The sequence below is a fragment of the Monodelphis domestica genome, chromosome 6 (genome assembly GCF_027887165.1).
Source record: "Monodelphis domestica isolate mMonDom1 chromosome 6, mMonDom1.pri, whole genome shotgun sequence".
Taxonomy (NCBI): domain Eukaryota; kingdom Metazoa; phylum Chordata; class Mammalia; order Didelphimorphia; family Didelphidae; genus Monodelphis; species Monodelphis domestica.
Window position 1 is genome coordinate 17,841,380 of NC_077232.1, and position 16,411 is coordinate 17,857,790.

The window sequence follows — 16,411 nt, forward strand, 5'->3', positions numbered from 1 at the left end:
CAGTCTAGGAAGAGTACCTGGATTCAAACCTTACCTTGGATGCTTGATACCTACATGGCCCCTTTTGGATAAGTCACTTTAGTCATTTAACCTCCCAAAGCCTCATTGCCCTCATTTGTGGGATCTGAGCTGCCTTCCAGCATAGATAGCTTATAATTATTATTAGGCATCTTATGAAATTTAAGGTTCTTTCTGGTACTAACATTCTGAGACTGGAAGCGAGACTCTAATGTTGAGAAACCTGCCTTTGGAAGGCTTATAAAGTCTAGATGGTCAGGAAGACCCAGACTCAAAGCCTTCCTCTGACACTTACTAGTTGTATGAATGTAGACAAATCCCTTCACCTCCCTAAATTTCAGAGCAACCAGGTATCACAGTGGACTGAGCTTGGGATCTGAAATGAGGAAAATTCATTTTTGTGAATTCAAATCCAACCTCAGACACTCACTAGTTGTGTGACCCTGGGCAAGTCACTTAATTCTCCCTCCATTTCCATATCTATAAATTTAGATGGAGAAGGAAATAGCAAACCACTCCAGTTTCTTTACCAAGAGATCCCCTAATGGAGACACAAGAGTCAGACAGAACTCAACAACAAGAACAACAAAAATGGGGGCAGCTGGGTAGCTGAGTGGATTGAGAGCCAGGACTAGAGATGGGAGGTCCTAGGTTCAAATCTGGCCTCAGACACTTCCTAGCTGTGTGACCCTAGTAAAGTCACTTGACCCCCATTGCCTAGCCCTGACCACTCTTCTGCCTTGGAACCAATACACAGTATTGACTTCAAGACGGAAGGTGAGGGTTAAAAAAAAGGAACAACAAAAATGAGATTGGACAAAGGGACTAATGAGATATTCCTTCTTGTTCTAAAACTAAGATCCTATCATCCTCCAAGTGTCTACACTCAGTGGTAACATGACCTGATATGTTGACCATATCCTAGCTGGACCAATATTGGTTTTTCTACTAGTCCAAAGCAGGAAAGGACAGTAGGTGCCAAGCCAGGTGTTTTGCAATAAAAGTCATTTTGTGAGTAATTATTATTCATTTTATGCTTATTTTCATAATGTAGCAATACATCATGCTGTGCCAAACTGTTTGGTATCCGGTGGCTGAATTCTCAATGGACCAATCAAGTAGAGACATCAGATATAAAGCCAAGGCCTCTAAGACAGACTCTCTAGAATTGGAGGTGATTTTTCCTAACACACCCCTCATTCCAACACTGTCCATCCTTGTTCCAAGGCGGTCCATGGTGATTTGGGTCTAAAAGATCTTCCAAGGAAAGCCCAAGCATCCCAGCTCTTCCCAAGAGGCTATCCAGGAGTCTGTGAGGGGGCTGACCTGAGGCATCATCACAACCAGGATCTCCAGAGGAAGGTAAGTTCAGTTGGCTTCCCAGCCCACAAAAGCCAGAGGCTGGCAAAGGGCACTGACATTTATTAAAATTAAATTAGGTTTAGATTAAAGGTTTAATCCCAAATAACGTTGGACATGATTCCTAAATAAATAAGACGGAATGGGATGCCATAGGCATATAGGTTCTAGAACTGGAAAAGATTTTAGAGATTAGTTTGTCCAAGTTCCAAGCCCACCCCCTCACATTTCTAGGAAACTAAAGTCCAGTAGAACAGAAGATATTTTTCTTTTTTTTTTTATTTTTGGAAATTTTTATTTAATTAATTAATCTAGAATATTTTTCCATGGTTACCTAATTCATGTTCTTTCCCTCTCCTTCTCCCCTCCCTCCAGTAGCCAAGGAGCAATTCCACTGGGTTTTACATGTGTCATTGATCAAGATCTAGTTCCATATAATTGATGTTTGCAATTAAGAGTCTACATCCCCAATCCTATCCCCATCAACCCATGTGATCAAGCAGTTGTTTTTCTTCTGTGTTTCTATGCCCACAAGACCAGAAGATATTTCCAAGGTCACACAGCTAGCAAAGAGTGGAGCTGAGATTCAAGCCCGAGTTCTTTGATGACAAATCCATCCAGGTTTCTTTCCACTCAACCTTTTATTTTTATTTTTTTAAATCCTTACCTTCTGTCTTAGAATTAATTATTAATTAAGACAGAAGAATGGTGAAGACTAGGCAATAGGAGTTAAGGGACTTGCCTAGGAACATACAGTTAGGAGGTCAAATTTGAATCCAGATCCTCCCATTTCCAAGGCCTGGCACTCTATTTATCCCTCCACGCAGTCTTTCACACGGTAGAGTGGAAAGAGAAAACCTGGGATCTAATCTTAACTTTCCTATTTGTTCACTATGATATTGCTATAGAAACAGAAATTGCTCCCGATATTGTAGCATAAAGAACCCCCAGGACAGAGGTTCTCCCTCTCATTCCATTTTTGCTACTCAATGAAGCCCACTAAATAAGAGGTAACAATTGATGGTGGGACCCCGACTAGCTGGGGTTGAATAGAGGACCATCATCAAAGAGCCCCTTCTCTAAGTACAGTAGGTGAGCCTAATCGATTGTGTCTTCTCCCCCAGAATCACTATCCCTTGATGCTCTCATCTGGTTCCATGTCTTAGTATCTGAGCTCTTCAGTGGTGATTCTGAAGCCTCCATCTCTGCCTTCCACCTCTTCCCCTGAGCTCCAGAACTAGAACAGGACACACATTTAAGGCTGGAATGAACCACAGAAGCCACTGAGGCTATTCCCTTCCTTTTACAGATGAGGAAACTGAGTCAAAGAAAAATGAAATGGCTGGTCACACAGCTAATGTGTAAGAAGTAACATTTGAACCTAGGTCTTCCCAACTCCAATTCCATCAAGAGCAGGCTGCCTCTCCACCCAGAAGTCCTGTGTTCAAAACCAAATGTGTTTCCTTCCCCCTTAAGTTTGTTAGCTTTCACTCCTTTCATTAAAGGCATCGCCATCTGCCCAGGCACCCCAGTCTTGGAGTGGAGCAGAGAAGAGTCATCCCTGTCCATATTCCCTCAGTAGTATCTCTTGCACCCCTTCCCTTCTCTCCTCACAGTGTTATTTATGTATTATTCTATTTCTTTCAGTGAAGACATAAAAGATACTTTTTTTCTTTTCCCTTCCAGAATATTCTCACAATGCACTGATATTTTTGACCACTTATTACTTTTCTCCCCCTCCCTCTAACTCATGCCATTGTCTCCATCTCTTGTGCCACTGTCTGAAGTCTTTTAAAGTCACTACTCTCATCCTATTGCTTCTCTACTCTGCAACCTTCAATAGATCCCTATTGCCTAGAAAAATGAAACTTTATTCTGTCATTCAAGGCTCTCTATTATCTATCTCCAAACTACACCTCTAGCCCAATCTCACAATATTCCCCTATAATGAAACCAAACTACTTTCCATCTCCTATTTTCTCCCATTTACATGTCTTTGCTCAGACGATCTCCTATGCCTGCAACAAAATCCACCACCCCCCTCCTTCCTCCAATTGAAAAAGTAATAATAAATTTACAGGAAATAGTGCATTTTCCCTCATCAAGGGATCTTTGATCAGAGGCTGGATGAGCACTTCTGGGGTGTGTCAGTGAGAGATTCCTTTTATTTAAGGGTTGGATTTGGTGGTTTTAAAGATTATATTTTTCTGAAGATCATTTTATCTAACCCCCACAATTACAACTGAAGAAACTGAGATTTCAAAAATAGAAAAGAGTTGTTCAAGACCACAAAGTTTGTAAATGTGAGTTCCCAGGAGAAATAATAATAATAATAACAATAATAAACATTCACATAATCCTTTTAATGCTGTCTCATTTAATCTCAAAAACAATCCTGAGAAGTAGACACTATTATTGTCCTCATTTTCCAGATGAACCCTGGGTCTCACAGCTAATATCTGAGGCAGGATTTGCATTCAGGTTTTCTTGACTCAAAGTTCAGCACTTTATATACTAAACCTCCTAAAATCACTAGAGGACACTGGTCTCCTCCTCTGTCCGTTTAGGGAGCTGAATTTGAATTAAGCCCCTTAGCATCTGTGCCTCATTATTACAACTGGCCCCACAAATCCCTTCTATGAGCCACGTGTCCCTTAGATCTCTACTGCCTGCTTTCTCCTTTTTCACCTTGGTCCTTTCATTTCATTTCTTTTCTGGTTTTTACTTTAAACTCTTATTTTCTGACCTAGTGACAACTCTAAGACAGAAGGACAAGGGCTAGGCAAATAGGGTTAAGTGACTTACCCAGGGTCACACAACATGTATCTGAGATCTGATTTGCACCTGGATCCTCTGGACTCTAGACCTGGTACTTTTTAATCTGACACCTAGCTTCCTCCCTTCACTTCTTTCTTAATAATATTTCTTCTGAAAGGTTTACGTACGAAACAAGATGTATCTCGTGAGTGAGGACCATATGGTGCAGACCCTGTATCAATCACTGGCCAAAAACATCCCAGAATCCCTGAAGGTGAGGTGGCAATGGGCTGGATGGGTCTCTGAGGGAGGATAAAGACAGCATCAGACCTGTGGTCATGCCGTTAAGAAAGGGCATGAAATGGAAAAGAACAGTAAAGAGAAAGTGAAATTAAATATTTTTATTTTAACCATCAAAATCAAGTAAAATGTTTCACAAATGTTCTCTATAATAATTTGCTCTATTCGTGTTTTGGGTATGTGTGGCTACCTGGGGCACTGGGAAGTTAAGTGACTTCCCTAGGGTCACCCAGTTAGTGTGTATTAGAGGCACAACTTGAAAACAAATCTAACTTATTCTGGCTCTCTATCTGCTCTGCCCCACTCTGTGTGTGTGTGTGTGTGTGTGTGTGTGTGTGTGTGTGTGTGTGTGTGTGTATGTGTCCTTCAGGGATGCACTCTTTACTTGGGACAAGCAACATGGCCTCTTCTCCGAGAATAACCCAAAATTTGGTCATGCTTCTCATACTTACCATTTGTCTGTCAGGACTTATTTGGGCTCATCTAGGGTTCTAAGAATCCTTTCTTTCTGACCCTTTAGCTTCCTCCAAGGTCCTGGGCCAGTAGAGCATGTCCAGAGCTGTAGCTGGCTCTTATCAGTCTGTCTGCCAATAACTGAGCCTCCCATCTCCCAAGCTCCTTCAGCCTCAAACCTTTGGTCTCCATCAGCCTCACTTGCCTCCTTCTATTTCCCCTCCACTCCAAAGGTGTATGGCTCCATTTTCCACATCATTCATGGAAACCCCTTCAACTTGGAAATACTGGTGGACTCCTGGCCAGACTATCATACTGTCATTACCCGGCCTAAGAAAGAGGTAGGTAGAAGAGAATAATAAAACAAGATGGTGGACTGGCACAAATGGCAATGGAAGGTCCAGTTGGTGCAGAGAGAAAGCCAGATGACTAGCATCAGAGATAGCATTTCTAATCTCTCATTTACCATTTAGACCCCAAGGAAACTGCTGGAAAAGAGGGAAGATAACATAAAATCAGAGATAGAAAGAGAAGAAGAGATAGTACTGACAATAATAATAGCTACTACTAATAACTAGCAATTATGTAGCACTAGATATCACCAAATGAGATAATATCTATGTACATATTATCTCATTTGACAATAGCCAACAATTCCAATAGCCAATACACAGCATTGATTCTAAAATGTTGGGGGGGGGGGAAACCCTTACCTTCCATTTTGGAATCAATTGATTCCAAGGCAGAAGAGTGGTAAGGGCTAGGCAATGGTAGTTAAGCGACTTCTCCAGAGTAACACAGCTCTAAAATAGTTTGTTTTTTAAATGAACTGGAGAAGGAAGTGGCAAACCACTCCAGCCCAAAAAAAAACCCCAAAGCAGGTCACAAAGAGTCAGACTCAACTGTAAAAAAATTGAACCACACAATATTTTAGCTAAAGAGGTGAAAAAAGACATTCCTTCATTATCAGCCCAATCCAAACATCCCCTTTTCCTTTCCAAATAGGATATGGTTGACAAATTGGATCAATACACAAACACCTACCATATCTTCACCAAGGACCTTCAGAAATGCAAGCAATTTATAGAAGCTACCGAAGTCATCGACTGGGACCAAACCATTCAGATTCAAGGTAACTAGTCTCAGGGCTAAGAAAACATCACCCTGTCCTCATTTAAACCAAACAAAGATGGCGGGAACAGATGTAGACAAAGCTAGGCAAGGACCCATGATAGCCTTCTCTTTCTTTTTCCCAGGTTGCCAGGAGAGTTTGGATGAAAGCATAAGGAAAATTGCAGCTTCCAAGTCCATTCAGGTGGAACATTTAAGCAATGTTCTCTTTGTAAAAGACGAAATTAAACAACTTGCAACAGCTGAGAGCAAGTGTCTGACAGCCATGCCAGAACCAAAGATGTTTGATAGGTGAGAATTCAAGCATCAGACCTCAACTATCCATATCTATTTCTTGGGTTCCCAATGCTTCAGATAGTGGGGAAATGAGGCACATTTGGAAATGTGTGTTTGGGAATACAGGAGAGATGATGATGATGATGATGATGATGATGATGATGATGATGATGATGATGCAATAGCAATAATAGTAACTAGAATTCATATAGCATTTTTTAACATTTACAAGCACTTTACATGTGTTATCATATTTAACCCTCACAATAGCCCTGTGAGGTAGGTGCCATTATTATCCATATTTTATAGTGAGGTGAAATGACTTTCCCAGGATCCCACAGCTAATAAGTATTTAGGGTAAAATTTGAACTCAGATATTCCTACTCTAAGTCCAGTACTCTCTCCACTGAACCACCTGGCTGGGAAGGGCACAAAGAACATCACAGTTTAGAAAGGGTATTGCCATACTGGGCTGGGTCCAAACAAGGGAGACTGGGATGATGATAGAACTGGAAAATAGACCAGACACGATCTGGTGGAAGAAATTAGAATTTTTAGTGATGAAAAGAGAAAAAGGGGGTAAGGAAAAAGGAGCAATGAGAGTTGTCTTCTAGTATTTGAAGGATTGTCTTATGCCAGAGGTCAGAACTATGAGTAATGAGAGGAAGTTCCCGAGAATGCAGGTGTGGGACCATAAACCAATATGTCACATAAGTACTCCTGGAAAGTAGAGTGGGCTGATTTAGGAGGAAATGGGTTCTTCCTCTTTAAAGGTCTTAGAGCCAAAGCTAGATGATCCATCATGGATGTGGCAGAGGGGATTCCTGTGCAGGGACATGGCTTTGACCAGATTCTAGTAATGAATATCTGAATAAATCTCCATCCAGCAATTTCTATATGTGTGCTTGGCCAAATGACTTATTTACAAAAAGGAGAAGGGAAGGAAAAAAATGTTTATTAAGCACACATTCTAGGTGCTTTTACCAGTAGCATATTTTTTGATCTTCACAACAACTAAGAAGCAAATGCTATTGTTACCTCAATTTTACAGATGAGGGCACTGAGACACAAATTAAGCGATTGCCCAGTCACTCAACTAGTAGATGTTAGAAGACAGATTTAAATTGAGATTATCCTGATTCTAGACCCAACACTCCACCTATTATATCACTTTAGAATCCCATCTGTCCTTAGACTCGAAATTGGCTTTGAAGTAGCTAGGTGTCTCAGTAGGAACAATGTTGTCCTTTAAGCCACAAAGAAAGACCTTAGTTCAAATCTGCCCTCAGACACTTACTTGGTTGTGTGGCAAGTCACTTAACTTCTATTGGCTTGGGTGAATAACATCTACTTCACAAGGGTATTGTGGACATTATTGGAAAAGAATTTCTCTCTCCATTATGTCACTTTGTTTAACGTCATCTCTCAGTGACTTGGAGTAAATTCAGGTAGGGATAAGCCCTCAGAGAAAAGAAATTAAAGAACCAGGGAACCAAGGAGACAGGAAACTGATTGCCCCTCTGGGTGGCCCAGGCATGTTAAGAAACGATGGTTGGTTCCTGAGATGTGATGTGGGAGAGCTAGTGGGTGGAGAAAATTGCTTATAAGGGGAGACCCAGCAGGAAGAAGGGGTCTGCTTGCTGGAATGTGGAGGCAGGAGGAACTATTGTCAAAGTTAGCCACAGGCCCATCATGGTGGCCAATAGAGTAGAAAGTTAAGTAACTCTCTACCTCTCTCCTATTATTTCCCTCTCTTTACTATTACTACTACTATTACTACTACTACTACTACTACTACTACTTTGACTAAGTAGAGTTATTAAACAACTAGCATCCTCATAATTTTAACTTTAATTATTACAAAATTAAATGAGAGAACATGGGCAAAGCATATTGTAAATCTTCAGGCACCATATAAACAGTAACTATGGGGGCAGCTAGGTGACTCAGTGGATTGAGAGTCAGTCCCAGAGATGGGAGGTCATGGGTTCAAATTTGACCTCAAATATTTTCTAGCTGTGTGACCCTGGGCAAGTCACTTAACCCCCATTTCCTAGCCCTTACCATTTGTTCTTCTGCCTTAGAACCAATACACAGTATTGATTCCAAGACAGAATGTAAGGGTTTTGTAAAAATTAATTTAGTATCTAGTAATAAAAATATATTATTTTAAGAGGATTATTAAGGATTATTAGAAATCAAGGAATAAAGAAAATACAAAATAAGAAATCACATACCCATGGCTGATTAGCCAATTCAGAACCCCTACGCTTAGCTTACTTACTACATCATTGCAAATGGAAGAGCAGAGAGCATTGAAGAGCATAGAAGAGTAAGGTAGGTGTTACTGCCAGTTAAATACTAATTATGATCTCACCCAGGTAGAGACTCAGGTGAGATTATAGGGGATTCTGGGAAATATCAAGGACTTCTGGGGATTGAAATCTGGGGTTCAAAATCTCCATTTTACATACCCCCCTGAGGCCCAAGGAAGACTAGTCTCTCCGATGGGTCTTATAAATATACAAGCCATGAAATTCCAATAAATTGAGAATAAGAGGAAAAGAGAACAAAACCAAAGATTGCTAGGTGCATTGACAAAAAGCCAGTTAGGGGACAGTCCCCTTTGGCATAAGAGTGTACATTCAAAACAAAAGCATTTCAATCCCCACACAGTTCAAATCTCCGAATCCCAAAGTTCACTCTGGATCTTCTCGTGCAGTTTTTGGTCTGTGGAGGCATCTTCAGGGTGTCTTCTCCAAACAGTTCACTTTCTGGATTTGAAGAGGTAGCATATTTCTTAACCTAAAATTCTTCTCAAAAGGAATTTAAACTTTTCAATTTAAAATAATAATAATTATACATTCCCCCCTGAAGATGGTGATTGAAAAACACAGGGATCATTTAGGGATGAATGGCTGAGTTATGAGGTATGTGAATCAATTGGCGAGAGAAATCAAAAATATTAAAAAATCCAAATAAAAAAGTATAATTTCTGTATGAAATATAGACTATCAAAGTCTTATGTGTAAAAATTCCAAGTAAAGGAAAAATAAGTCTATAACAGGTTCTTGAATCAGGGCCCAATTAAAATGATATAAGCAATTAAGCATTTACCCAGTCAGTAGCCAGGACTACAGAAAGTTGCCACACTATGAAAAGACAGAAAAAGGGACTAGATTTAGGAGCCAGGTAGGAGCCAAATTTGAGAAACTTGTCTGTAAGTATTTTCATAAAGAGTGTGGATACAAGGAAGGCCTACGTGTTAAAGTATGTCAAGTGTTGCAACCTCGAGTCTCACACTAGGTTCAAATCCTTTGTATTGGCTTAGAAGTGCATCAATCCTACCTGTATTGGTTTCTTTCTTTCTTTTTTTTTACCTGTGTGCCCTTTTGGTTAAGTCTGTGCTCCTTTTTGATCCTGTTTCCTAGAATCAGACACAAACATTAATCATAGTCCCATAAATTTTCTTTTTAAACAATTAATGGAATCATTTTTATAGTCTCAAGCTTTTGGGGCATGTATTGACATTATAGCAAATATATTTTAAACTTATATTACCGCAAAATCAAAAAAGTTAAAGAAAATCTTAATACTGGTGACATGCTTCAAATATAAAAAGGAGAGAAAAAAATAAAAAAAACTGAAATAGTATTGCACATGCAAGAAAAATATAATAATATAACTTTTAAAAATAAAAATATAGCTTATATTCATTGATACATTGTGTCAGCTAAGAAAATATAGAATACAAAGGTTTCTCACCAAAAATGAGATCCATTTCCTCTTCATAACTGGCCATGATTCACTGTGAGTATGAGCAAATGAATTTCATAAAGTAACAGGTTGTTTTTTTTTTTATAAAGAACAGAAGTACAGCATGTAATGCACATTCAAAAGATATCAATATCCCCAAAATTCACAATAGCCGAGTTAAATACAATAGCAAACAAATCCACTATCATTTTTACACGAGTCTGCTGTATGATATTTAAGGAAAATGGATACTTGTCACAAGTTTTTCAGGTGTAGCAATATTTAAACTTTGGAAAATACATTTTTAAGCAAAGTAAAACTCATTTGGGTCTAGGTCATCATCAGGAAATCTAGAGATCATTCTGGTGGAAATAAAGTGAGCTGAAGAGTTATAAATGATTGCTGCTCCTCTTTGGGGATCCATCCAGGGGTTTCTTGCCCTAGGATTAATTTTCCTGCTCCTTTGGTATGAGACTGTGATGTCCCATCCATTCAAATTTTTACAAATGTGGGAGGTGAGGATTAAAATTGTATTTCACTTCAGATACTAAAATAAACCTTACCTCCTGTTAGATGCAGGCAAAATGATCAGAGTTGTTGAAAAAAAAAATCTAAAAAATCATGTCTAAAAGACCTCTTAAAATCAGTTTGAGATATTTAGCTCATTAAATCTTCCAAAGGATGTTATACAATTGTAACCAGTTTTTTGAGGAAGTCCATCCATCCTCTTTGTGACAATTTACAAAGTCAAAAGAGAAAAGACTGTTTTTATGTATGGGCTTATTCAATAATATTTTTTCAGTATAGTTATGGGGAAAAGCAACAGAATATAACAGTAGTTAAAACCCAGAACATTAAAATGATTCAGTGTAATAGAATAGTATTGAATACATTAATATATGAACTTAAAACCAACAAAATTAAATCTTTTTTTTTAAACCCTTACCTTCCGTCTTGGAGTCAATACTGTGTATTGGCTCCAAGGCAGAAGAGTGGTAAGGGCTAGGCAATGGGGGTCAAGTGACTTGCCCAGGGTCAACAAAATTAAATCTTAAACAAAACAATCAGCAAAATGCAATAAAATACAGAGATTTTTATAAAACATTGGAGTCTGAAAAGCCTTAAAAATATAACCTCCAGTCTCTTTAAAATTCATTTTTTTTATCCGTTGAGATGCCTCTTGTCAGCACAATGGTGGGATTTTCCATAGCAAAGGTGGGTTTTAATCTCAAATTGGGCAAGCCCACATGATAAAGAGTTGCAGGGAGATGAATTTCTCTCCTGACTCTCAGGTGAGATAAATAAAAGTATCAGTGCACTCAAAAAATATCCTTTGAAATAGGAAATGCATGCTCTCTCATAGAATATATCATACTTCCTGTTTGGAAAAGTCTCTTCCTTCTCCTCATTCCTCCCCCTCCCCCCATCCCCTGCCACATGGAGGCTAATTGTAACCTAAGGGAAGAACACCCCAGTTTTTTACCAGTTTCTGAGTCCTGAAAACACAGGGGCAGCTACCAGCAGCCTGGGTCCTGGGGCCGGGTTTCTGGCGATCTGGCTCAGAGAATCAGCTGGGGCTGGGGGGCAGGGCCGGGGCAGGCCAGGACCTGGAGATTGATCTGGGTCAAGCAGGTCCAGAGTGCATGGCTGGAGGCAAGAGCAGGAGCAGGAGCCGGGCAGGCAGGGGTGGGACCAGGTGAGCGATCTTGGTCAAGAAGGTCAGGAGAAGCGAGTTGAATCAAGAGAATATTGCAAGGGTGGGTGGGTGGGGTGAAAAGCCATGGCAAGAGAAATGTGGCTTAAAAAAATTATCTAGGCTATCTTAAAAAAAAAAAAAAAGACCCATCAGAGAGACTAGTCTTCCTTGGGCCTCAGGGGGATATGTAAAATAGAGATTTTGAACCCCAGACTTCAATCCCCAGAAGTCCTTGGTATTTCCCAAAATTCCCTATAATCTAACCTGAGTCTCCACCTGGGTAAGATCACAATTAGTATTTAACTGGCAGTAATGCCTACCTTACTCTTCTATGTTCTTCTGTGCTCTTCAATGTTCTCTGTTCTTTCATTGCAATGATGTAGTAAGTAAGCTAAGCACGGGGATCTGAATTGGCTAATCAGCCATGGGCACATGAGTTATTACTTTGTATCTTCTTTATTCCTTGATTTCCAATAATCCTTAATATATAATATTTTTAATATTAGAAATATAATTTAATTTTAGTTTTAATAATAATAATAAATAGTAGCTATAATAATAAATAATAAATGAATTTTGGAGAAACTAGATATTTATTATGAATATTTTGGAAAATTTGAAAACCAAAATGTAAATAACTGGGCTTACTTTTTTTTTTTAACAATAGAAATCAAGAGTTCAAGTTGGCTCCCATGAGTGTATCCCATGCAAAACTTGTAAACGATAATTGGGAGCTGGGTCTGAATGAGAAGAGCCTGAATTATGTCCGACGTTGCATTCAGAACTTTCCATCTTTTTGCCTACTGAATTCTGAGGGGGATCCCATTACCTGGAGTATAATGGATCAAACTGGAGAGATTAGGATGGCCTACACTCTCCCCAAATACCGAGGAAAGGGTGCCCAAACATATCTGGAGATCGTCATTATACAGTATCTTCTCAAAGAAAAAATTCCATTTTTCCTACATGTAGCAGAAAAGAAGAAATTCCTCTTTAATGCTTTGTTACGGGCTGGTTTCCATGATTTCTTTCATGGATGGAACCAGTGGAAGTTAACCCCAAATAACTTCAGCTGACTGATGCTATTACCTAGAGAATATTTGAGGATGGAGTTAACTTGTATATATGCATACATACATACATAGATATGTATTTTAACTCAATTTTTAACTCAATGCTTAGCAGTGTCTAGAACATAGTAGGCATTTAACAAATGCTTATTGAATAAATGAATGAAAGTTACCAAATAGGTTGAGCCTTGTAACACTATCTGGCTATACCCCAAAAGGCAAAGTGAATTTTTCTATTCCTTACCCTCCCCTTCCTAAGTGGAAATACCCACATTCTTTCTGCAATAGAATCATTAAATGAGGACAACATTAAGAGCCAGCTTTTAGCATATGTTATTTTATTTTGCATACATTATTTTATTTTAGATTCATGATATTTTATTACATGATATGAAGAGGGAAAGGACTGTGTATACTAAGTTAATCTGACTGTTTTTTCAGATTAATATTCTTAGTGAAACTTAAAGTTAAAAAACAAAAAATGTGTTTGTGTTGTAGTTGCTGTTTGTATCATGTTTATATATATGTATGCTTTCAAAAATATTTTGAATAAACATGAAATTCAACTTTTCTAATAAAAGTTAAACTTCATGTAATCTAAAAACAAAACAAAACAAAACAAACAAACAAACAAAAACAAGAGCCAGTTTTTACATACTGCTTTAAGTTTTGCAAAGCACTTTTTATTTTAGCTGGTCCTCACAACAGTCCTGTGAGGTAGATACTATTATTATTCCTACTTTACAGATGAGAAAACCAAGGAAAAGAGAGGTAAAGTGACTTTTCCAGAGTCATCCATGAATTGCAAGGTGTAAAAAATTAAAATTGAGTCTCAAATAATAAAAAAATATATTATTTTAAGGGATTTATTAAATGATCATTAGAAATCAAGGAATAAGGAGGATACAAAATAAAAACCATGTGCCCATGGTTGGTTAGCCATTTTTAAAATCCCCACCTTACCACCATCATCACTGATTGCTGCATCATGCCAAAGAAGGTGTGGGAGGAGTACAGCCAGTTAAATACCAATAATGTGATCTCACCAATGTGGAGACAGGAAAGATTATAGGGTATTTTGGGAAACACGAAGATCTTCTGGGGAATTAAGTCAAAGGTTCAAAATCTCTATTTATAAAGCCAGATTTGAACTCTTCTTAGCCAGGATTTGAATTCAGATCTTCCAGCCTCCAAGGCCAGTCCTCCTACCCCCTGTGCCATCTAACCCATCCAGTTCAATTTCCATTACTTGCAGATGAGAAAAAGGAGGCCATTGAGGGGCAGAGGTTTGCCTAGAGTCTTATGGATTATTAATGACATGGAATCTTTGATAGTAAAAAGAACTCTGACTCTGGAGTCAGAAATCCCAATTCTAGGTCACCATGTACGAACCACTTGACCTCCCTAGTATAGGACCTCATTTTTCTTATCTGAAACTTTGGAGGAGTTGAAGTCATTGCTCTCTGAGTTCCTTTTCAGCTCACATTCTATGAATAAGACTTCTTCCCAACATCATCACACACAAGGAGCTCAGAAGTTCCATGTCCTTTCTACTACGCCACATTGTCTCTTCTACAGTCACAGTTCTCAGAAGTCTAGTGGTAGAGAGGATTAAAATCAGTACCTTCTGATGGAATACTATTGTGCTCAAAGGAATAATAAAGTGGAGGAATTCCATGGGAACTGGGACGACCTCCAGGAAGTGATGCAGAGTGAGAGGAACAGAACCAGGAGAACATTATACACAGAGACTGATACAATGTGGTACAATCAAATGTAATGGACTTCTCCCTTCATGGCAATGCATTGATCGTGAACAACTTGGAGGAATCTATGAGAAAAACCACTATCCACATTCAGAGGAAAAACTGTGGCAGTAGAATCAACGAAGAAAAACAACTGCTTGAATACATGGGTTGAGGGGATATAGCTGGGGGTGTAGACCTCTAAATGAGCATCCTAATGCAAGCACCAATAACATGGAAATAGGTCCTGATCAAGGACACAAGTAATACTCAATGAAATTGTGCATCGGCTGTGGGAAGGGTGGGTGGAGGGGAGGGAGGGAAATAATGTAATTATTGTAACCAAGGAATAATGTTCTAAATTGACTAAATAAATTAATTCAAATAAAAAAATAAAAGGTTTGCCATCACTGTCAAAAAATAAATATAATAAAATCAAGTACATGAGAACTCAAAAAATAAAATCAGTACCTTCCTTTTGGTTTTGCTTTTATCTTGTGAGGGAGAATTCCACTTTCCCTTTCCTGAAGCTGTCATGGTAGTCCTTTGTACAGACCTTGAATTCATCCCTGTTTGTGACTGACTCCCAGAACTTCCTCAACCTATATAGATAGCAGCAACTCCCTTATAACATCTATCCTTGGAGAGTTGCCTCAGAGCAGTGAGAATAAAAGTGACTTGCTCTTACAATCCTACAGCTTGAGTAAGTCAGTGACAGGATTCAAATCCAGATCTTTCTCACTCCAAAGATGCCTTCAAATCACTGTGTCATTCTGTTTTTGCCTTAAATCACTATTGGATTGAATTGATCCTCTCTGGGCTTTGGATCTCCCTTCTGTCTCTAAATCTCTCTAAGTAGATGACTTCTAAGTATTTTATGCTGCTGACACTGTCTTCTGGTCATCAGATGTTATATACAGTAGGAATCCCAGATCAAAGGAGAGGCTGTGTTTCTGTCACTGAATCAGCAGAACCATCTGACTGATGGATAGAGGCTGATTCTAGCAATATTCTGCTGTTGCTTTAATGGAAGCCTAGGTCTTGTCAACTTGGAATCTGGAGACTCCATGTTTGATCAACTCGACAGCTGGAAAGCCCAAGTTTGTCCCTGTTCCCCTGAGAATTCTCCCTGAGAGAGGTTTCTGACAGCCATTTCAGATTGAATAATAGACCTTAAGGACTTAATGGCCCCAGTTGGGTGGAACTAGTAAACCCAAATCAAATATCAAGTACTCTTTTGTCCTGGTAGTTTCTCCCATTGTATTAAGGTCCTTTCCCAGGTACCCCAGCCCTTGGGGGGAACCTTTTCCATTGTAAAGCATCAGCCTCTCCCTGATAATTCTGGCTATGGCTTCCCCTTTCCTTATAATCCTGGTCATGCCAATCCATCATGCTCCCATGTCCTCAGTTCCCCAAAAGATATATAAGTCCCCCAAATTCTTTTGTTCCTGAGAATATGATCTAGTGTGGTTATCCTCTCAGAGTTGCCAGAGTGGCAGACTCTGTGTGGCATCCAAATATTGAACTATCTCTTTCCTGATTAAAGATTTGGTATTTTGACTACTTTAGTAGTTCTGTGTTTTTTCCAGGTTAATAGTCAAGAACTTGCAAAAGCTCAGAAGAAAGGGACATTGTTTAGATGAACATTTGGGGGTGGGGAGTGGGGAAGAAGGGTGTTGTTCCTCACTAGCTACTTCCAATGAGCCAGCCCAGGAGACAGACACAGGAAAAACTGAAGTTTATTCCCTCAGAGTGAGACACACTCCATCAAGACATGAGGGATATTTATGTCTCTTACAAAGTGACGGTGATGTTTATACCAGCCTGTCATTCATCTAATCACTCATTAA

At 39.1% G+C, this 16,411-nt stretch overlaps 1 protein-coding gene across 1 annotated transcript; it reads left to right on the plus strand.

Annotated features, from left to right (window-relative positions):
- Window positions 1-1,168: 1,168 nt before the first annotated feature.
- Window positions 1,169-15,025, plus strand: LOC100027269 (glycine N-acyltransferase-like protein 2). The gene is made up of 6 exons (XM_007497519.3): window positions 1,169-1,380; window positions 4,313-4,408; window positions 5,121-5,228; window positions 5,893-6,019; window positions 6,144-6,309; window positions 12,414-15,025. Exons 2-6 carry the CDS (start codon window positions 4,331-4,333, stop codon window positions 12,820-12,822), a joined length of 888 nt encoding a protein of 295 aa, XP_007497581.2. The 5' UTR covers window positions 1,169-1,380; window positions 4,313-4,330; the 3' UTR covers window positions 12,823-15,025.
- The last annotated feature ends 1,386 nt before the right edge of the window (window positions 15,026-16,411 follow it).